Source organism: Cyprinus carpio, chromosome A20 (genome assembly GCF_018340385.1).
Source record: "Cyprinus carpio isolate SPL01 chromosome A20, ASM1834038v1, whole genome shotgun sequence".
Taxonomy (NCBI): Eukaryota; Metazoa; Chordata; class Actinopteri; order Cypriniformes; family Cyprinidae; genus Cyprinus; species Cyprinus carpio.
The window spans coordinates 5,845,554-5,869,561 of NC_056591.1; the positions used below are offsets into that span (position 1 = coordinate 5,845,554).

The window sequence follows — 24,008 nt, forward strand, 5'->3', positions numbered from 1 at the left end:
AAACATTTCATGCAGGATATAGAACTCTAAATAATAAATTCTCCCCAGTACACCTCGGCGGCAAGCTTTACTCCCCAACAGGAGCAGTGCAGGAAATAAAGGGGAGTTAAAGAGACAGGCATTGTGCATCTATTGTGCTTTATTAGATATAGAAAGCAAAACAGAAGAAACAGAGTCATGCATCATTGTGTCAACTGACACAGGATCCCCGCTGATTAACAAAGAAGAGAGGGATTGAATCGTGAGGTAGAGAGGGCCTGAGGGAGGGGCTTACAGCACTGAGAAACAAAAGAAAGCATTGAAAAGAACAATCACCTCAGAATTCCATTGCCCAACAAAACACATCAGGAGTTAAATAAATGTCCAGTGCTTTCAAGAAATTGTACTTGTTTGATGATGTTATAGACTCGAGTAGTATCAAATCTGTTTGAAATAGAAATAGATTAGAAGTATCGCTTTGGTTGAGACTTGATCTTGAAGGGCTGACTTCGTGTAACATGAATCCATGCAGAGTTCATTCTCAAAAATATTTTCACAAGGTCTCGCTCACAAACCTGTAGAATAATCCTTTAATGGGTTGCAGTTAAATATCAAATTGTTATCATGACTTAACTCATTTGAGGCATTTTTAATTGTTTGCAGTGTGTGTAATTGTGCTGACTGCCTTATTTATAGCAATATAAATAATGTACAATTATATAGATTTGTCAATCTCTCCATAGTGTTACATTTATTAAACAATTATAGATATAGCATACTTAACAATAAATACAGCTATTCATAAATTAAATAAAAGTTCAAATTCCTCAAAATTAGTATTTCTTTGCTTTTTTTTTCTTTTTTCTTTTTACATAGCATGTGTTGTCCATTCAGAAACCCTTATGAGCCCAGAAGGCTTTTGGTAAAACAAAGTTAATCTCTCTCTCTCTGCAGACAAGTTTCAAAAAAATTCAGAATGCACCTAATGCACTTAAAATACTTTCCAACAAACCACACAGAACCATTAATAAACTTTCAAAATAGGCTATACAAATAGTGCTGAGTGTTATAGCTTCATATCAACTGTAGAAACATGAGCAAATTATGTTCGATGTTTATAAAACACTATAACAGATACAGAAATAGAGAGAAAAAAGGTAAGAGAGGTTATGGACTGAAAATATTAAACAGAAAAGCCCATCAAATGTTTGGCTCAAACTGTAGCTTAACATTCAAAACTCACTGACAAAAGAGAGTAACCAGGAAACCCTGCTCTTAATTTAGTAGAGTACCACAGAACAGTAAAAGAGGGTACCCAGGAAACTCTGCTCTCAGTTTAGTAGAGTACCATAGAGCTGTGCCTTGGTGAGACTGTCCTTTCTTGACAGTCCTAGTGTGCCAAATTTTTGGTACGGTTGTTGTGGAGGGGGTGGTGGAGTGGTTCCCTGAGGGGACATGCTGTGCCTCTCGGGTTGGTAATGCTGCAGCTCAGCAGCCATCTCCAGAGATCCATGGTCCAGTGACTCATTTGAACTATTGGGACTTACGTCAACATACTCTGTTGCCTGGCCCCCAGCTGCCACCCCACCGTCCTTGGGGCTGTAGAGGCTGTGCTCAGACTCTTGGCTATCCTCCTTGGAGCGGTAAAGGTGAGGTTGGCTTTGCTGCTGCCGTAAGCCTGGGCTGCAATCAGGGCTGGGGCTAGAGAAGGGATCTACTACCCCAGCATGATGGTGGTATACATCAGTACCTTCCTGGAAGCTACTGTAGAGAGGACCAAGACGAATTTTTGCAGGCCGAACAGAGAAGTGCTGCTCAGAGAAGCTGTAGGGTGATGCCCGGCCAGGACTACGGTGTGAGTGGGCACTCAGGTCCTCCACACTCAGTTGCCTCCACCGACCAATCAGCTCTTCTTCCTCAGGATTAAAAGCGCTTCCACGGCGACTGTCACCATAGGTGATGCTGGGGGAGGTGGAAGGTGGCAGGGGCTCATAAGGTTCACTGTAACAGGAGGACATTGTTCTGCTGTAGATGGGTGAGCTACCATTCTGATGGTGGCTGGACTCAGTTGGTTGAAAAGTGTGGGCCTTCGTAAAGGTGCTTGGACTCTCCCTCTCCCAGGAAGAGTCGCTCTTGTGCTCGTATTCACCCCCATCCCTCCAGTCCATGTAGAGAGCTTGGTGGCGCGGAGAAGATGCAGCACTGCTTGGAGGATCCTGACCCTTGTCCTCTGACCCTCCTCCACTAAAACTTGAGTAAGAGCTAGAGCCTCCTCCCAGAGAGGTTGTAAACTTTCGGAAGTGGTCCTGGGAGAAGCCAGGCTGCAGGGACATGGATCCCTCTTCTGGGTTGCTGTCAGTGGAGTTCTGGGGTTCATACACTGTTCGCTGTCCATGGACGTCCATGCTGGGTCTGCGCTCTCGTCTCCGTTCATCAGGGCAATAAAGTGCTGTGTCACTGCTATATAGGTCTGACTTGAAAGTAGCTCGGAGGCCAAGCCGCTCAGTGCTACCCACAAGGCTTGTGCCCACAAGGAATCCCTGGCGTTCCTTGGGTTGTGGGCTAGGTGAGCGAGAGGCTTGACTGCCACAGACCTCGTCTGGTTTCTCCAGGACCTTAGCAATGACAGAGGCAGGCACTGTGTCGGCATATGGGGAATGGCAGAGGGAAGAACCCTCCATGTGCAAGCTTACACGCTCCTGAAACTCTGCAGGCAACTGAGAGAGTAAAACACAGATTTCCATTAGATGTATCCAATGAACAATAAGAGTTGAGAAGCTCACAAAAAGAGAAAAAGGTAGGCTGTTATGGAAATGTATCTGGAAGTGATAAGAATGGAATAATAGCTTAGGTAAGGTCAATATCAGTAAGAAGTTAGCAAGAAACATGCAAGAGATTGGCAAATGAAACTGAAGCACCTAGTGAACACAGAAGTTTGCAAAGCAGACCACCAAAGATATTGTTAATGACCAGTATTAAGTCTTCAGACAAGTCCGTACAAATGGTCTACATAAGTACATGGTTTTTAGTATTTCATTTAGCGAAAATTCACCAGAGGGAAAACCACAGATTTCATTATCACTGACACTACACACACATTTTTTGCCATAGCAACAAGAAGAAAGTAAATTGCAGCTAATTAGCTAACAGTACATGGCTAATTATAGAAACATGATAAGAGGAGCCAAGACAAAGCAAAACATGTATTCCTTCAAAATCAATAGGGTTGGTTTTGGTACAACAAATCTGATTTGATATATAATTCATACAACATCTGTTGACCTTCTGAGTGTTGTTGCTTTTGGGGCTTTTTGGGCTGCTTTTAAAAATATTCATTATGATTATTCAGAAACTCGATTTTTCCTCATAACCACGAGACACCTTTTGTCCAGCGATGTCCAACTATTTTAATGATTACTTAGTGCCAAATCTTTGACATTTTCATATAAAACAATACGCAAGGCTGAATTCCCTGAACACATTGTGTAACAGACACATTGATGTTTCCATTCAAATATATCTGCCAAATATGAACAGGTTTTTACAGCAGGCAGCATTCCAACATTAGTCTCTGCTCTAGACATCATGGGACTGGAGTAAGGCTTGGAGCAGATTTGAAGAATAAACTGCCAGGTTTATTGGCACACAGTATTATTACTTAAACATCCTCCTACTTCTTCCTTGCCAGAAGAGTCACCCATTCTTAATTGGGACAGAGTCTCAATTTTTCTTTAAACAAGAACTTGATTTACTATGTTTGACCTAAATATTAGTAGATCCCACTAAATAAAAACAATCCTGCTTCACGATTTCTTACATTAATATCAGTCTTTCAAACAATGTTTCTGTAGCTAAATATTAAACGATATTGCATTGAAGGGGATAGTTGGGTTTATTTAGATCAAATATATTTTGGAAAAGATATTACTGGCAACATCTGCTCAAATCAAGGTACAATGTGCTAACTTACCTCAGATAACTGGGCTCTGTAGTGTGACTTATTGCACTGCAAGAGCTGTGCAGCCAGGTTACAGTCCTTTCTGTATAAGTCCTATTGAGAGTGGCAGAAAAGGAACATTAGATAGCGAAAAGCAAATACACAGTCCTCTAAAGGGCTGCCATTAAGCCTCAGTTTGTAAAAGAAATCACATTGTTATTATTTCTCTTACATTGTCCTCTCTCAGTTTCTCTATGGTCATTTTAGCTTCCATGAGATGATTGTTAAGGACGATGATTTCTCTGCTAAGAGCCCGTTTCTCATCATCATGGTGCTGTGACTGGATGAAAGGAGCACATTTTCAGAAAGGAAAAAAAAACCTATGTGATATGCACTGACAATAATATATGCCCTGGTAGACCACCAGTATGAATACAGACAATTTCACAAAGGGAGAAGTCAATGCATGTGTTAAGTCATTCTAGGATACTCCTGCAGCAGATGGGAATTAATCGGCATACTCAAAAGAACATCAATAGAAGGCTGATATCAGATGATTTTCCTTTCATACCTGAACCCTTAACTTTCAGGGTCATCATTGACGTCTTTATGGGCGCAATCTGTTGCTAGAAAAATGTGTTTACTATAACAAACTCAAAATAAACCCTGAGGAGTGAATCCTAATACAGATATGTAATGGTCATACAATGTACCGCAGCAGGCAGCCTAATTATATTTTAATTGTTTCAAACTTCAAATTAACAAACAAGCTGTGATGCGGATTTTGTGAGTATAATAGACTCACTATCACACTGTCATGTGAAGGCGGATAGGCTGTTGTAATGGACTATAATTAACGTCAGGCGCACCAGTGGCAGTGTATTGATATTCAAATAGACTCTTAGTGCATTCAGCGCTATTGTACATGTTTAACACATTCCCTAATCTTTCACACCAGAAAACACGTACACACACGGACAGAAGTGTGGACAACGATATAAACACTTCCATCCGAAAAACACTTAAAGAGGGTGATGAGTACTTGTTAACACATATGCAAATAAAAACATTCACACATTAAAACAAAAAGCAATGCGTGTGCGCTCACCCGGACACCTCTTGTATAATTTGGGCTTTTTTAGAGTGTGGCCGATGTGTGCACTCACATTTCGGTGGATTTTATCCTCTAAGTCCTGGTTGATCCTCTGCAGTGCTGAGTAACTGCTCTGTATTCTGTGGGAAACACATGAACAAAACATTTATTTTTTTCAAATCCAACATGCACTGAAAGGCCTTAACCCCTTTCCTTATTTCCATAGACACTGTTATATCACAAGTCGGTTACCAAAACTCTCACCACCTGTTCATCTTCATCATTGGTATCTGTTGTGGTATTAATTCATAACATTTATTTTACAATGGACCAAGGAGCCCAACACATGGCCAGGCTATAACTGTATAACTGACTCCTACACACTTGGCATCAGCCAAGTAAAGTGAAACAGTCTCTGTGTCCCAATTCACTTACCATCCATCCACAATAGTAGGCAAGGTTAGAAACAGAGTTCATCCCAAATTATAGTAGGCTATGTTTAATGCGATTATGCATGCGATTAATTTTACAATCCTTAACGTGTTAAGTAAGGGATAATGTACAGTACATCCAGCCAGTTGTTCTCTCAGAATAAACCCCGACAGGGTGATCAGGTCTTGTATCAGCCTGAAGGGGTTTACGGTTGAACCACTGATGGCAAATGGACTATTCTGATGATGCTTTTCATACTTTTCTGGACCTTGACAGTGTATTTTACGTTTTCATCAAAAAAATCTTAAATTGTGTTCAGAAGACGAAGAAAGCTTTTACGGGTTTGGAATGACATGGGGGTAAGTGATTGACAAAATTTTCATTTTGGGGTGGAGTATCCCTTTACACCAGAGAAGGTGAACATGTTGGTATTCTTGTGGGGAAAAAACTTGCAAGCACTATCACCGACAGCAAGTTTTCTTTTTGAAAAGCTAGTTATCTTTGCGGTTTACCTCACGTTATGCTATGGAAGCTCTCTTTTATTTTATTTTTTTTTATTTTTTTTATTCCTGTGTTTGTTAAACTTTCTGTAATTTATTAGTCTGTATATAATACAGGATGTGGTGTATGCCATGCCTCATCTTATTCGTTTTTGTTAATAAACGCTTTGTAAGCTATTTTGTCAATGTATCTTACAGTTTTATTGTTGTTGTAATTTTTAATTAAGAATAACAAGTTGGCGTTTCACTCTAGTCCAGTGGTTCTCAATTGCAGTCTTCGCGGTCCCCTGCTCTGCATATTTTGTATGTTTCTCTTATCGCTTCAGACGTTTGTTCTATTCGAATGTAAGTGCCCTGTGAAGTGGACATCACAGGATATTCCACCATGATTACAGTTCAAAGTGAACGTATATGTTCCATTCAAAGTCCATTGAAGTGTGCGAGATGTGAATTTAAATTGCATTTATTTACAGAGGTATAAGATGTCACACTTGTCTGTGTGTAGCGCAAATCCGTGAATAAATGTTCCGAAGTGAGGTAAACTTCAACCGATTTCCCCTGCTCAGGGAGTAGGGAGCAATGAACACTGTGTAGGGACCATGCCACTGGGAACACGGTTCATGCACGGAGCTCACTGCTAACGAGCTGATTATCTGAATTAGGTGTGTTAACAAAGAGAGACATGCAAAATATGCAGAGCTGGGGTTGTGAGGACTGGAACTGAGAACCACTGCTCTGGTCAATATGGCAGTCATCTCAAATACACCTAGTGGTGTGGAAGTAGCAAAACCAAACATTTTCATTTTCTGATGACAGGCCCTCTCCCAAATGGCACACTTCATGTGTGTGTGTCCATCAAGTCTACAAAACTGTAGGGCAGGCATCTCCAACCCTGTTCCTGGAGAGCTACCGTCCTGCAGACTTCAGTTCCAACTCTGCTCCACCACACCTATCTGTAATTATCAAGTAACCCTGAACACCTTGATAAGCTGCTTCAGGTGTGTTTGATTGGGGTTGGAGCTGAAATCTGCAGGAAGGTAGCTCACCAGGAGCAGGGATGGAGACCCCTGCTATAGAGTGTCCCATTCATCATTTAAGTTTTCAGAACGGTGCTTGCAAGTGTCCCCTTTGTAGCCACTATGCGCCCTTGATGCATATTTCTGCCAAGCCCGCACTGAGGTGAGCTCCACAGCAGACTTCTACCTAACAGTCAAAGTGGCATTACGTCACAAAAGTGTGGACCCAGGGGAAGAACGCAAGGGTTTAGGGTGGTGCAATTTGGGACGGGGTCATAGAGTACTGCAATTTAGGCTGTAGGTTACTCGCTCGTCTGCTTTTCCAGCCTTGTTGTGTTTTTAATTGCGTTCTTGCAAACTATACTAAAACTCTCAGGCTAAATTTTTTATTTTTATTTTTTTAAATAAAGACTTGTCAAGCGTAATAGTGAACTCGTGGTATAGTTCGTTTATAGCCTATGGTTTGCTTTTTACTTCTGGTGACTGTATTTAGGCTCCAAATTTCATAAAAGTTGTGATCATTTGTGAGGATTATCGTGATGAACAAAACGTATAAAAATCACAGAGCTTATTTTCTGCAATAATTTTAATGCCAGTGGAAAAATACTATTGGGTTTGTGTCAAGGGAACCAGGGTGATTCAGACTTCAAGGTTGGCTTACAAAAGTATGTCATCACTGTTGCATATATGTGCTATTTGTCAGTCTTTAGTACTTTATTTCATTAGCATGGGGGAGGCCCAATTTGAGGCTTGTCGCAAAGGTTTTTTTTTTTTTGTTTTTTTTTTTGTTTTTTGTCCAAAAAATCCTCTATTGTGTGGTGTCATTATGATTATTAAACTGCTCCAGATCGAGGCGGAGTGTCCTCAAACTCAAATCGTAAATATCTTAATCCAGTGGTTCTCAACTCCAGGCCTCGGGACCCGCTGCTCTGCACATTTTGAATGTTTCTGAATCTGACACACTCAGTTCAGTTCATGGATCTCTCTCCTAATGAGCTGATGATCTGAATCAGGTGCGATAAATAAGGGAGACAAACAAAATGTGCAGAGCAGTGGGTCCCGAGGACTGAAGTTGAGAACCACTGTCTTAATCTAAATATCTATGCTTTGATTGGGCTGTCTCTGACGATAGCCAATGAGCTCAAGCAAGTGTCACCTACTGGATGTTGCGTACTTCTTAAACTTGGCAGCTACAAACATGAGAAAGGACATCACCCTTATTCTTTGTTTTTTTTTCTATTTTGTTTTTCACTGAGACAAGCTCATTGTGACTAGCTAGTCAAGACTTTCCTGAAAACGGGAACTTTGTCACATAAGTAAACTATGCTTCTAACCACAGGTTGAGAGCTGTAGTTCCAACCACACAACTTATGCTGTTTGCAAATTTTCATTGGAACTATAGATTCGGAAACATTGTTGAACTATGTTGGTAATGATGGAACTTGCAACCATAGTTGGCTAACGATGCTCTTGGGAAACACACCCCAGCTGCAAAATATCCCAATACAATCAGTGCCACCATCATGTTTCACTGTTTACTGACTTCTTTAAAAGAAGACTCGCAACCTCAAAAAATTTGATTTGTGTCTAGGTTATTATCTCAAAGTTCCTTAAGTGCTTTCCAGCAAACATGTGATGAGAGCACAAAGAGTCTCAGCTGTTTTATTGACTTTTTATATTATATAAATTCCATTGATTTAAAAGTTGAGGAACAAATTTTATGACCGGAAAAAAATATGTTCTATGTAGAATGATTGTGTGTTGTATGAATGTAATTCAGACGTACTACATCCACAATGTTGGCTTTGTCATGTGACCTACATCAGCATCACTTCGCTGCCATTCACAAATCGTCTCCCATGGGTTCATGGGATAGTAAAGTGTCTGCTGGATGTGCAATTCAGAAATGTAGGCGAAACTAGTAGGTAATTTGTAGTAGTGTTTTATGAACATTACAAATTTAGACATGCTACTCATTTCATGGACTGTTTACTGCCTACTATATAAAAAGAAGTAGGCATATTTGGACACTTTCTTTGTGTTTTGATTAATATACACCCATACTATGAGAGAAACTTGCCATAAAAAGCAAAATCAGGAGGGGTGCAAATACTATTTTTTACACTACTGTATTAACCTTAAAGATGAGTAAGTTTTATGGTGATGAATTTGGATAGATGTTAGCACTTACATACAGTCCTGCCGTGTATTTTGCAACAACAGCAGGTACATACTTAAAGAGTATAGTATAAGTAGGCGAATTGGGATGCAGCCAAGTTGATTGTCCTGTCTGATAAATTGTTCAGTGAGTTTCCATATGTGAATAGAAAGCCTCACTATTTTATAGCCAGATGCTATTGTGTATGCTCTTCTTACCGGCGTAATTTGTCGGTGAACTTGTCGAGCTCCTCCTGGGCTCTGCGTAGCTCGGTCTCCAGGTACTGCCTCGTGGAGTCAAACTCACGCTCTAAAAGCTCCAGCTTATGAGTGGTGTAGGAGAGACGTTTGCGCAGGTCTTCTTTTTGTTCCTGCAGAGAGCTGCATACAGATGCGCATGTGATTACATTCACTTCATATGACGAAAACTGACAAAATAGTCCCTGAATCCATTCTACATGGATCAGGTAGACATTCAGGATCAATAAAGGCAACGTAAAATCAAAGCAGCTATTTTGTATGAATTACATCTCAGTTTGGGCCAGATTTCTGAATGTATTTCACTTCATTGTGCTGACATGATCAATAACTCTCATACAACCCACTGATCACATTAGGGTAACCCAAACACACTCATGTCAAGAGTGCCTTGGTAAATCAGGTTTACTGATCTTTTTAATCCCCAGCACTCATTTTTCCCATTTCCCACATTGATACTTAAGTCACATGACTTATGCCATGTACAAATGGTCTATTTATAGATCAAACACACAAGCAGGGATGGGGTGAGAGAGATGGATGGGACCAAACACAGCTTTTTACAATACGAAAGAGAACCACTGACGGCCCTTAATGATTTGGTATTGATGGACAGATGTGTGGTGAACGATAATGACTTTCTGCCTGCTGATAGAGGCGGCGGCTTTCAGCATGCCACAAACCACACTCGATCAGATGTGCAGACAACACGTGTCTAAAGCAGTGAGGATGCAACACGTCTGAGCGATAAATGTACCGACAATCGATGCACACGTGTATTTGAAAGCAAGCACACGCACAAGCCAGCACACACTTATTCTCTGCAGGACGCAGTAGAACACACAACACACACATTCACACACACACAAGCCAAAACATTAAGTCTGACATAAAATTTAAGTTGGATTCCCCTAATAAAATGTAGTATGGTGGTGTCATGGTAATATTATGAATATGAATAAATAACATATTCAAATATCATGGTATTCATGGTACTCCATGAAATGTCAAAGAACACCATAGTGCTCTGTGGGTAATTCTGTATGTCAATTTATTTATTAATTAATTTATGTGTTTGTTTATTTATTATTTTAGCATATATATATATATATATATTATATATATATATATATATATATATATATATATATATATATTATATATATATATATATATATTATATATATATATATATATATTTGCAGCATATATTTAGCTGATCACACTGAAAATGATTTTAGTCTGCAAGTATACTAGTGAATTAAAAAATAACCATGATAAAATAAACATGAAATGAAATGGTAAAAACTAGGGCTGTCAAACGATTAAAAAATTTATTGCACCGATTTCTGTAAATAAATAATAATAAATAAACACAAAAAAAAAAAAAAAACAAACAATGAAAGTAATTTTAGTTTGCAAGTGAACTAGTGAATTAAAATAAACAAAAATTCATAAATTGAAATAGTAAAAACTAGGTCTGTCAATTGATAAAAAAAAAATTAATTGCACAGATTTCTGTAAAGAATTGCACATAGCGCTACAATTTTAACATTGAAAGTCATTTTAATTTAAAAGTTAACTAGTTAGTTAAAAAAAATCATAAAACAAAATAGTACAAACTATAGGGCTATCACTTGATTAAAAAAATTAATAGCACATATTTCTGTAAATAATTGTGAATAATTGCTCGTAACATCCTGAATATATTTTCACATCTCCATATTAATGTATTTTATACAGTACTGGACAACCGATGCTAGTAGAATTTTTTTTTTTTTTTCTCCAGTCTAGATTTTTCATGGTGGCTTGCAACAATTATTATTATTTTTATTTATTTATTCGCAAGAACACAGTTCAACCTTTTAGTTATAATCTACCTTCATTATATAATTTATATCCCTTTTTTCCATATATATATATATTTTATATATATATATATATATATATATATAATATATATATATATATATATATATATATATAATATATATATATATATAAATATGCCAGTGTGTACTTTCAACTCAAAACGTAACAATTGCTGAAATACAGTATATGTGACAACTAGCCCGGTCTTTTCTACATGTGAATTTTGCCATATGAAGGAGATGAGATTTAGGTGAGTCGATGTCTACACTGATCATAGTCTGTATATGACACTGCATGATTTGTTCCATATATATACACAAGTTGATTTGACTAATTTCTTTTATATAATATATATATATATATATATATATATATATATATATATATATATATATATATACATATATACACAAGTTGATTTGACTAATTTCTTTTAACAGCCCTATTTTTCAAAACAACAACACTTCCATAGTCAGGAGTGGATTGGAGAGCACATGATTATGGTCCTGTATGTGTGTACAATAACATATTCACTTGTGCACTCGTGATGGTCAATCTGTCACAGTTCAGCACTCGACGGAGATGCACATGGTCGATGGGATGACTGTGGTGGGTGGACGACGGGGTTGAGAGAGCATCTTACCTCTTTTTCTGATGTTTACAACCATTTCGAGAGGTTTTAAGGGCTGTTTTTCCAATATATATCTTTTTCATGGTTTTTTGCAGTAGACCACCTCTCATGAAGGGCTGTGTATAAATTCTCTGCTCCCTAACAGGGATTCCACTTATTCCTGCTTGAGTCTCAGGTTAGGTTTCCCATGCAGCCCTGACAGACCGCTGGAGATCCTGCCAACAGAGTAAAGACAGTGGCGGGTGGCGCTTGTAATAATATTACAAAATAATAGCGACAGCAATTAAAACAGTCTCATCAAACTTGCGATTCATCTCGAAGCTTCATGCATGAAACTGTCACGGCGAGAATGAGCGTGCGGCGACAGGCTTAATTAACCTCTTTGGGCCGATGCGACTGTGCTGATGATTCGGTGTGACTGGAGATTTCTCACACAGGTGCGTTTGTGAGCGGCGAGATGAATTAAGGTAGGAACGCGATGAGACAGCTTGCGACTTCATCAGAAAACATTCACCTAGTTAGAAGCACCTAGTTAATCTATAGAGAGCTGCAGTTTGGGGAATATTTATACCACACATTTATGGCACCTTTTCCACCAATAGGGTTCGAAACAAGGCCCAAAACTATTCAAAAGTTTAAAAGGAGGTGCTTAAACTTCAGAAAAGGATTGTCAGCCTCCCTATATCTTATATGAGCTATTAAAAATTCATTTTGGACGAAGTTTGACATTTTTGCTAAATTTGTTACCAAGATTTGGGACATGCTAAATTTGTTTTCTTGAAAGAAGTCTCTTATGCAGAGCTAGACTGTATTTATTTAATCGAAAATACAATAAAAGAGTAATATCTCTTTCAGTGTTACACAATTGTTCTGAAATCGTTCTAATATGCTGATTTGGTGCTCAACATTTCTTGTTATAAATGTTGAAAATATTGAGCACATTAGAATGGTTTCTGTAGGATCACGTGACACTGAAGACTGGACTAATGATGCTGAAAATTCAGTTTTGCAGCACAGGAATAAATTACCTTTTATATATATATATATATATATATATATATATATATATATATATATATATATATATATATATATATATATATATATATATATATATATATATATATATATATATATTAAAACAGAGAACAGTTATTTTAAGCTGTTATAAAATTGCACAATTTCACTGTATTCTGTATTTAAGAGATTAAAGCTTGAATACAGTTAATACAGTGATACATGGCAAAATATTATGACAATTAAAATGAGTGAATTAAAAAAAAAAAGAAAATAATTTTTGCTAAAATTTTAAATTGCATTGTTGTATTATTTTAATCGTTTTGATCATTTTGTGTCATTTCAATTTTAAAGGGTGGCACCACTACTCTAAATATATGTTTTTGGGATGTATAATGGGGATTATGATTTTGTAATTCCAAACTCTTTACAACAAGGTTACAGTATACATTACCATTTAACATGTACTATATTCTATATTAGGTATCATGAATTGTTTAACGTCCATTTCACATATTTGTAAATCTTGATTTAACATTCATTTTTATACAAGAATTTGTGTAATTATGTGGCGTGCAACAAGATAAAATCAGAAATTTGCTGACATTTAAAGTGTTTTAATCTCACATACAGTAAGTAGTCTGTGTTATTTTAGTATCATTGATTTACTGTTATAGTTTCTGTAACTGTTACATTTTTTTCATTTTAGTAAGTTTTAGATGTTGTGTATTTTCTAATTTTTATTGTAATTTTTTGTAATGTTTTGATTTATTTATTTGTTTAAATGTCTATAGTTTTTAAGTTTTTTTTTTTTTTTTTTTTAATTTAACCAAAAATAAAATAAAATAAAAGATGTTATAATGTTAATTCAAATTAAATAATTTTTTATGGTTTTAGTTTTAGATAATGATAATAACCCTGTGCATAGTTAGGATAGTTACTAGATAATCCAACATATCTAATACTTCGCAGAATAAACACACACACACACACACACTATTTATGCCTCCAATGCTTTAAAAATATAAAAACCTTATCAATTAAACCCTTTTCATATAAATATATATATAAATATAAATAAATACAGTCCATCATATATATATATATATAAAATATAAATAATTGCACTGAAAGACATAATTTTTTCTGTCATCCTGTTGCCTATTTCCATCCAGTCTATCAGGTGAGGATGGAGAGATTTTTGTGCCAATTGATTATGCGTTTCTCTTTGGTTTCCCCCACCTCTGACTCATCGCACACTCATTTTTTCTTTCTGCCATCTGAATCACCGCAGGGTGTCAATATAACACATCTCCCTAAATCCTCACCCACGAACATTTACCACATCACGAGGGGCAAGTATACTCCCACAGCAGGCCATGGAAGTCAATGCATCTTATATCACGGGGGGCTGCAGCCGCTGCATTTGATCTTTTGGAAAGAGAAGCTGACATTTTAGAGGCACGAGGGAGGGAATGAAAGACAAGTGGAGCTGGAAGATTAGAGGTGCAGGAGTGAGAAGGAAGAAAGGCTTCAACCCACAGACTAAAAGAAAAACCTACAACAACAGTGTAAAAGTAGCTCAACTCTAATACAGTAAAAACAGTAATATTGTGAAATATTATTACAATTTAAAATAACTGTTTTCCATTTTAAAATATTTTAAAGTGTAATTTATTTCTATAAAGCAAAGCTGAATTTTCAGCATCATTACTCCAGTCTTCAGTGTCACATCGTCATGAAAACAGTTGCACTGCTTAATATTTTTGAAAAAACTGTAATAATTCTCTGGTGAATAAAAAGTTGAGAAGAGCTGCATTTATTTGAAATAGAAATGTCCCTTCTGTCACATAAAAAGTAAAATTACTCACGGTTCTGTGAAGCAGACAGTAATAGTTCACTTACTGAGAGAGTCTAATTCAAACTGCTAACTCATGAGTGAGTTTGAGTCTGTTTCTTGAATCTATTTCACTGATTCATTAAAAAGAATTGGTCAGAATAGGGTCATTTGTTCAAGAATTGGATCGTGCTATGCCCTGCCACATCTAAACACACTCACATTTTTCCCAAATGTCCCCAATGGCAGCTAAATTTGAAATTATTAAAATAAGAAAAAAGTTTGGTTGCACTTTATTTTACAGTGTCCTTGTAAGGTGTATTATACATTTACGTATGGAATAATATTAATAAGTTATTGTAATTATACATACTTTTTTATTATTACTATAGTAAGTACATGTAATGCGTAACAGTGACACCATAAAATAAAGTGTTACAAAAAAATTTTAATGGGAAAAATCTTGGTAACACTGAAGTTTGGGGTACAATTCTCACTATTAACTAGTTGTTTATTAGCATGCATGTTCCTAGAATATTGACTGATTATTAGTACATATAAAGCACATAATGCCTTATTCTGTATGACCATATTTTAGATTCCTTAAACCTACTCCACACCTAAACGTAACAACTACATTACTAACTATTAATAAGCAGCAAATTAGGAGTTTCTTCATGCAGACTTTATAGTATGTAGTGAGAACTGGTCCCCAAACTAAAGTGGGACCAAAATCTTTCTAAGGGAAAGTTCTCGTAATTGTAAAATTTCAAAGCATGTTTATTTTTAAAATCATTACATAAGAACGCTTGGGGTGGGAGTGTGTGCAGTTTGCGTTATCCAAAATAACGTCCAATTTTACTCAGTATATGAAAAAAAAAAAATATTATAAAATCCTATAGGAAAACCTAGAGGGAACACATGGCGAATTAGACTTCTGGGAGTTAACGTTATGACTTTATTAACATTAACCAATAGTCAACAGGAGCTGCCTCAACACTATCGCACGACCAATTCGTACGTATTTTGCGAGGGGACTAATTCATACGAATTTATACGATTTGTCTAATCCCCAGTGTCAGGTAGGTTTAGGGGAGGGGTTAGGTGTAGGCCATTCGTACAAATTCTTACGAATAATGCAACTCGTAAAATACATACGATTTGGCAAAAATCATATGAATTTGTATGAGTGTGGTCATACGGATAAGCCACCTCGTAATATATGTACGAATTGCCGTGAGATCGGGCTGGCAGCTGTTAAATAGTTTTTTACACATTACTTCAGGATTCCGTCATAGCCACAACTACCCAAACCTTCAGTCTCTACGTTTCTGGCCAGAAAGCCTCCTCAGAAGTCAGGTCGGAAGCACTCCTCCACAATCAACTGTAAACTCACATTCAGGTCTGGCTCCTTTCTGGCATGAAACGCCCACTTTATACAATGCACTCAATTCCCAACAGATAAAAACAAGTCCTGCCCTACATTTGTTTTCCTCATTGACTATTTTGTTTTAATCTTAAATACATCACATTATGGAAGTACAATGATTTGTGAATGCCATTTCATTCTGACTATAAAAAAGAAAAACCCCAAAATTCACACTTGGCACAATGGCACAGTCCAGTCATTTATCTGCACTGACTTGATTTGTTGTTACCCTCTCTTTCTCTTTCGCCCTCTATCTCTCACTCTCACTTTCAATCTCACATCATCCCTCCTTCCACCAGCCACCCACTTGCAAACAACGGGGAATAATTATGGCTTAAATGGATTATGTGGCCTGCAGATGGCAGATAAACGAAGAGAAGAATCAGGACAGTCTATCTGGGCAGAATTGAGGATGAGCAACGGAAATCTGATGGGTGGAATGAGATTCCAAGAAGCAGCAGCAACACGTCGCGCCAAGGGCCATGATAAAATGTGTCATGGTGCCCAGCAAATCAACTGGGAGTCATTTTTGCTGTGGGATTTAGGTTAATTTTTGTGGAAAATTGCTTGAAAACTAGGATAGGAAAGTTTGGGATGACACCGAATGGGATGAATTGTGCCATCCTTGAGGAAGCTTTCGGTTAACTTCACAAGGCAAAAAAAAAAAAGGTCCTAAAAAAAATGCATATTTTTCCAGCAAAATATATTTGTCCAGAAAATATTTTTTTATTATTATTATTTTGTTGTAAAATACAACAAATTAAATAAACACACACACACACACACACACAAAGAGAGAGAGAGATTACCCCTGAGACGCAGGGATCTGCTAGTATATAAAATATTAAACCTGCGAGGCTGAATGTTGGCAGGCTGAATGGTACGTAGAAATTTCTGAACATGCGGGGATATGTACACATACAAGAGCGAACAGACGAGCTCACACATGTTAAAAATAGCAGCACCGATTGATTTAAAACACATTTTAATAAACAATTCTTCAGAACAGACAGAGAACATAAGAGCCCGAGGCTGCAAAACATGGATTGTTTTCAGCCACGTCATTGCGGATATCATTCAGCTGATAGACTAAATACACAAAGCAACATACACTGAAACCAACAGAATGATCATATTCAACAGATTTGAAGATTAACTGTGCTGCTGTACAATCAAAAGTCACTTTTTAGTGCTACATTAATGCCATTCAGTGACATAGCAACCATTATTTTAATATTCTGGAAAATAATCATTATACTTTTCAAAGACCCTCGTTGTAATGTGTTTCCAAATTCACACACTTTCCAAATAGTTACATCACAGATTACATGGAGCTAATTTTTGTTACTCTAATAATCTCATAAACAACCTTGAAACAATATATATATATATATATATATATATATATATATATATATATAATATATAGTTTTGTAAACAAAATAAAACCTATTTTATATTAAGATTTGTTTGCAGTGCAGTAATCTTATTCTCCAAATTTGCATGATTGTAATATAGAAATACCATGTTTTTTTTGTTTTTTTTTTACTTTATTTTTGCTTTTGTTATATTTCAAAGACAAATGATTTATATATTATGGTAGTGTTTGTTGTACTTTCTTTTTAACCTATGCTAATTTATAATAAAGAAAGAATGTGTCCAGACAGGATCAATTTCATTGCTGTGTAACTGTAATTCAAATCTAATGAGAATCATCAGTGAGAATAATGAGAATTTCAATTGTGAGGTTGCACTTAAATGTCATAAAAATAAATGTCACAAACAAATATAATATAATATGATTATTCAATTGTTATTATATATTATAAAAATAATATAAATAAAATTATACATTAAAATAAAAAACATAGGTAGAGAATATAGTCTCCATTTTCTACATGTTTTTTTTTTTATTTTGGGGTGAAAATGAGGTGGACATGTTTTTGACAAGCTTGTGAATTTCACTCATTTATACACAAAGATCATATGGTAACTTGTAGAAATGTTACTTCCTGTCTTTGAAATATAATACCTGAAATAAACATCAATGGATCTCATCCTTTTTTACTGTATAGAAGAAGAGAAAAGGACCAAGAAGAAGTGATTTCAGTGTGTTACATCAGATTTGCTGCACTGAGGGGTCAAGGCCATGTTGGCCGTGTGCAAAATAAATGGGATGATAATTGGTGTTTCACCTTATGTTTGCATATTCTGTCCATCAGCTCTCATGTGCCACCTTTGCAGAATCATGGCTGACATAATGATTCAGACCTTTGCCTGCGCTTATTCCACACAATGCAGCAACATCACCTTTGGAGCGATTATTACAGAAGTTAACCAACTATCAACTAAAATTACTAAAATTAATTTTTCAGTCCAGCTCCAGCTATATTAAAATGACAGATTATATTTTGGTGCACTGTGGACTTAAATCGTCACATGATTCCACATGGATGATTAAATCAGTTTTTTCAACTCCATTGCAGTTTATTTAATTTGCAAATAGTTCATATAGGTATGTTTAAACAGGCAGGAAATGTTTTGGGAAATGAATGTCGGATTGCTCTCTGCCAATCGAGGCGATCCACTGTGACAAGGGGTTTCCATCATGGATGCAGAGTCCTTGCGAACACATTTACTTTACAGTTTTTCATTTCTCTCAGCTACACAAAGACAAGCCTGCTGAAATCCATCAGCATGATTTGAAACATTTCTGTTTCGCCCTGTAATCTGTTAATAATTCATCTGAAGGAGGGGGAACCCCCAATAAATCCGCCCAGCCTCCCCCACAGAGCTTGAGTCATACCTTTTCTCCCCCTACATGACTTCTATACTATAATATACAGCAGCGGCAGTAAATGCTTAGCATGCTCATAAATAATTTCCCAAGCCCCATCTCTGATGTCACCTTAGGGAACAGCGATCTTGCATGGCTTGAATATTCTCCAGCCAATGGAAAGGTGCTGTTCAGATTGGGGATGGCCATTATGTGGCTTTCTACATCTCTACAGGTCTTCTCTGATAAATCTATATCCTCAGGAAAGAGGGAAACGATACATGCACATCATGAAATGCGAATGTAACTACTCAAGAACACTCGGATGTGATCCACAACACGTTACCAACCAAAACAACCGAGCATCCAGAACAGGCAGGAGCTTTCTAACCAGCTAACCCCCCGTTTTCTGGTGGAGAATGCGGGCATCATTGCGAAGCTGAATTCCTGCTGCAGTCCTGCTTTAACAGGCATCGGGGATAGAAGAAAGAGAGGGGTAGAGGAACAGAAAATGACAGAAAGGTGAAACCGCTTACCTTATGGTCTGCATCTCCTCGTCTGGAGCCTGGAAGAAGGAAGAAGAGGAGATTACTGAAACGAATGTGCGCCTGGTTCCTGAAGCTTCAAGGCATCACTGCGCAGTCTGAGGCACACATAGCTGCTCTCTCCCTCTCTCTCTCTCTCTCTCTCTCTCCTTCTGTCTCTCCCTTTTCTCTTGCTCTCTTTCTACCCAGCAGTGGCAGTATACTTCTGCACGATCTCATGTGCAAGGAGGGGAGAAATCTTGACAGATTAAGTGCGAATGGAAAGCACAGTCGCAGCCAGAATGCAGATACACAACATCATACACGCCGCCCCCTCTCCTTCCTCCTCCCCGAGAGAAATTCACTCATCGGCTTCACGAAGATCCACAGGATGTGAGGACAGACAGCTGACCAGAGAGAGGGAGCGGGTGAGAAAAAGAGTGTGAGAGGGAGAAATGGTGTGAGAGATAGACAGAGAAAGAGGTTTAGGAGGGAAACAAACAGGTGGGTTCATCTGTTGATGGGGAGGCACTCCGGTTCTCACATCCATGCGTGCTACAGCTTTCTCTCTAACTCAGTCTGTCTCTCTGTTGCCCCATGAATAATGCAAGAGTGAGATTATGTCAGAGAAATACATATTTTCATTCAGATTTAGTGTGCAGCAGTGACCAAGGGCTGTTCCAGCAGTCCTATTAATTCAACACCAGGCAGGCTGTATGTGATCCAATGTGATATAGCACGCTAGTTTCATAGTTTACAGGCCAGTCTAAAAAAATTATGTTATGTTTGTACATTACACTAATTTTGTAAAGTACTTAATAATATATTTTTATGTTGTATATGCAGTTACTATATCCTTTATGCAGTCCAAAAATCTCACATGGATGTATAACCAATGCTGTTGTATTTATAACAAAATCTATAATACAATGTTTGTTATAGTTTTGTAGTGGGTATTATTAGAGTTGTCATCAAGAAATTTAAATGTGAATTATGAATGGAGAATGCAAAAATGTTCCCAGTATAAGAGTAAAAAAATATATATATATATATATTATATATATATATATATATACTTACTACACTTTTAAAAATAAAGGTTCTTTATTTTTAACCTGCAACATCCCTGGAACCTTTCCATTGGAAAAAAGATTAATTGGGGATCCAAGGGGGGTGGGGGGTATCTTCTGTAGCATCACTGTGAAAAACCCTTTTTGGAACCTTGATTTTTAAGAGTTTAGGGGCAAAAATGTTGGTTGAGGTGGAAGTGATACCACAACTGTACCAAATTCATCATGAAATATAATTCATTCATAATTCTGGTCAATTTTACAGAATGTTTTTTTTTAACAAGTTGCTTATTAGCATGCTTATTACTAGTATATTGGCTGTTAATTAATAATTATGAAGCACATATTAATGCCTTATTCTTCATGACCATATTCTAGATCACTTAACCCTACCTTATACCTAAACATAACTACAACAACTACCTTACTATCAATAAGCAGATTATTAGGGGTTTATTATTGGGAAACTCTTTGATAGTGAGTAAATGTTCCCAAAAGTGTTACCAAATACACATATCAAGATCAATATTTTTTTATTTATTTTTTATTTGTAGTTCTGAGCTACTATTGCCTTTATATGAAATTTATATGAAAATTTGGTGCTACTGTAGTTGATGACACAAATGTTCACTTTTTATCTGCAGTGTCCATTAAAGCAGGAAATCGACTCAATCTTCTAATATAAAGATCAAAATCCTCTTTCAAATTAAGGTTGTTTTCTGGCAACGACTGGAAATCTCACTTTCTGACAAATGGCAAGGGAGCTCTGTGAGTTTCATTTGACAGGCACACTCTCTCTTTCTTTCTCTCTCTCTCTCTTCTCAGGCACACACAGACTCGTGTCTCTGCCCCCTCACCGCCCACCTTTTTTCAAGCAGTTGCTAAGGTGACGGCAAAGACTGCATTTTAATCAGATAATAAATTAAGGCAACATTTTTTGTGTGTGTTCTACAAACGAATGCTTCATGAATATAACGGGTAAACATATTTAAAACACTTAAAAGTTAACAGGTTCAACTAGCAAATCTGGAGTATTAAAGCTTATTGGATAATATTCCATTTCATGTGCATTTTGTGCTTAAAAAGTACATAATTACATCAATTCATGATGTGATATAACCAAACACGTTTATCTACACTACAGTTATGTAAAACTACATTGATCCAATTAGTTGCCAGATACAGTATGTGATCCATACAGTCTAATGCGAAACCCACCTCCCTTAGCATCTGATTAGTTCATCCATATGGTTTCTTCTGCTAAAAACACACACAAACAGAACGGGACAATCCCTGCATCTCGTTTACACTTTAGTATACTACTACAGATTATTAGCTTGCATGCAGTGAGAACACAGGAGAGGATTTTGAGCTTCAGAAACATTAAAAATACAGCACACACTATGACATGTGCATGTGTTTTGGTCTAATATGGATAGTAAAAGCCATTGTTCTGTTCGGCATGAGTTCTGGCAGTCTTATCCTTTCACAGCTCAGCTAGACTAAAAGCTTGATTCAATAGCAAAGCCTTCTGATATATTTATGAGTCAGGGACAGACTGTATTGTTTACTACTGCTGTGGTTTGTAGGATAACGCATCCTACACAGCCAGGCCTTTATATCTCCAAAATGTCTGCTGAGATAGTAGTTAATATATATATATATATATATATATATATATATATATATATATATATATATATATATATATATTATATATATATATATATATATACACATATTCTGTTTTGGATGGCAGCAGTACCTAAAGAAAAAAAATGATTGCTTAGAGGTTGTTGTTTTTCAAAGCTCTGGGGACTTTATGGACTTGGAATCAACTCAGATATTTTCACTAAAACTCTGTAGGGAAAATAAAACCTAGAAACATTTAAGACAACTGTTGACATATGATAAGAGTTATTAAATGAATATCAATAGCAAAGCTTAGATGCTTAGATCAGTGGTTCTCAACCAGGGGACCAGAGTCCACTGGGGGCCCCAGAAAACTTTCGAGTCTCTGTTTTCTCTCCATTTAACCACATTGCTGTAAAGAAGAAGTGGTACATTAAAGGGATGAGATTTGTGATTCCATACTCTATGTGCATGACTGAAAAAAAAGACAGGAACGACTTACCATGTTGATGTCCCTGGGAAGGGAAACAGATCGGTAAGGATATCTAGCGAGGATTTCCTCTCTGTAGAGCAGTGGGCTCAAAGGTCTGATTCTCTGGATGGGGTTTGGAAGACATTCTGTAGAAGTCTTAACTTCTCTTCTCTCGTTGCTCTCGAATGTGATGGCCGTCTCTTTCTTGGTCTTAACTTCCTTTATCTCATCCTCTCTTCGCACACAGTCGATGTCCGTCTCCAGGTAGGCTTTTTCTAGAGTCTCTGGAGCTCCTTGTTCTTCCTGCATCCCATCCACGGACTGGATGCTTTGCAGCTGATCTGGGCTCTGAGAGAAGTCCACGTCCCCCGGCTGCTGTTGAGGGTCTGGGATCCTGGACTTGCCACTGTGACTGGAGATGGAAGAGTTAGACCTGGAGGATTCAGTCTGCCTGGACACCACGAATAGGTTGGTAGGGCGAAGCACTCGGCTGCTCACTTCATCCAGGAACTGTGAGAACTTCAATTTGGCTTCGATTTTTAGCTCCAGTTGATGCTGTAACTCGGCCAAATGCGATGCGGCCTGTCCAGAGGTCATATTGATACCTTTACTGGAGCTCCTCCCTTCCTCCTCACTGGTCAACACTGCCCCCTGCTGGCAGCTCCCTGCTTTGGTCTCGGGTTCTCTAAGGGGACTGTGCCCTTTTTGTTGGTCACAACATTGCTCTACTTCATGGCATCTGTTGGTGTTGAGCTTTAGGCAGGTGGTTGCCTCTGAGCTCATACTATCCCAACTAGAGGCCCATGGACTGCTGCTGTTGCTGGTGCTCCGTCCACTGGGGCTGGAGGTGAGGCTGCGTGACTTCCAGCTGGTGTGTCCGGCTGCGAGATACCAACCTACACGTCCTCGAGAAGAATAAAACATCTGAGGGGAGGTGGACGAGTTGGAGGAGGTTGTGGATCTGCATGATCTTCTTCTTAACGGGAGCTGGTGGTACATACTGCAAGCGGGATCCATCGCCCCATGAAACTCTGTAATCCTGTTGGCCTGAGCTGAAATGTCCACAGGATCTGATGTCTAGACAATGAATGAGCACAAAACCCAGTTTTTAAAGCATTTAGCCCCAATCACTGCCCACCATCTACATTAGCGGCTGGGAAAAACTCAATATTTAGCCCACAGAATCATTCAGTCCCCTGGCTTCCATGTATATGGAAGAGCAGGTTCATCAACTACATCAGAATCCAGTTCTGTTTATTTAACGAAAATGGAGATACTATTATGAATAATATTGTGGTCAATGATAAAATTGAGTGTCCACAATAAAGAAAAGGAAAACTTTAAAACAAATAAACAAAAGATAAAACTGAAATGTT

At 37.5% G+C, this 24,008-nt stretch overlaps 1 protein-coding gene across 2 annotated transcripts; it reads right to left on the reverse strand.

Moving 5' to 3' along the window:
- Positions 1–121: 121 nt before the first annotated feature.
- Positions 122–19,865, reverse strand: LOC109113310 (brain-enriched guanylate kinase-associated protein-like). 2 transcript variants are annotated; one of them, XM_019126097.2, is made up of 7 exons: positions 19,471–19,832; positions 11,888–12,090; positions 9,334–9,495; positions 5,083–5,149; positions 4,149–4,256; positions 3,950–4,030; positions 122–2,696 (listed from the first exon to the last, which is right to left on the reverse strand). In XM_019126097.2, the coding sequence occupies exons 2-7, from the start codon at positions 11,983–11,985 to the stop codon at positions 1,311–1,313; spliced, it is 1,902 nt and encodes a 633-aa protein (XP_018981642.1). In that variant the 5' UTR covers positions 11,986–12,090; positions 19,471–19,832; the 3' UTR covers positions 122–1,310. The 2 variants fall into 2 exon arrangements, with proteins under 2 accessions (XP_018981642.1, XP_018981643.1); XM_019126098.2 differs by lacking the exon at positions 11,888–12,090 and having other exon boundaries at positions 19,471–19,865.
- Positions 19,866–24,008: the final 4,143 nt, after the last annotated feature.

Coding starts and splice junctions, on each gene's coding strand:
- LOC109113310 (XM_019126097.2), bottom strand. CDS start 11,985: ATGAGAGGTGGTCTACTGCAAAAAACCATGAAAAAGATATATATTGGA. Junction 5,150..9,333: donor TTCACCGACAAATTACGCCG/GTAAGAAGAGCA, acceptor TGTTTCCCACAG/AATACAGAGCAGTTACTCAG. Junction 2,697..3,949: donor ACAGAGCCCAGTTATCTGAG/GTAAGTTAGCAC, acceptor TTACTCTCTCAG/TTGCCTGCAGAGTTTCAGGA.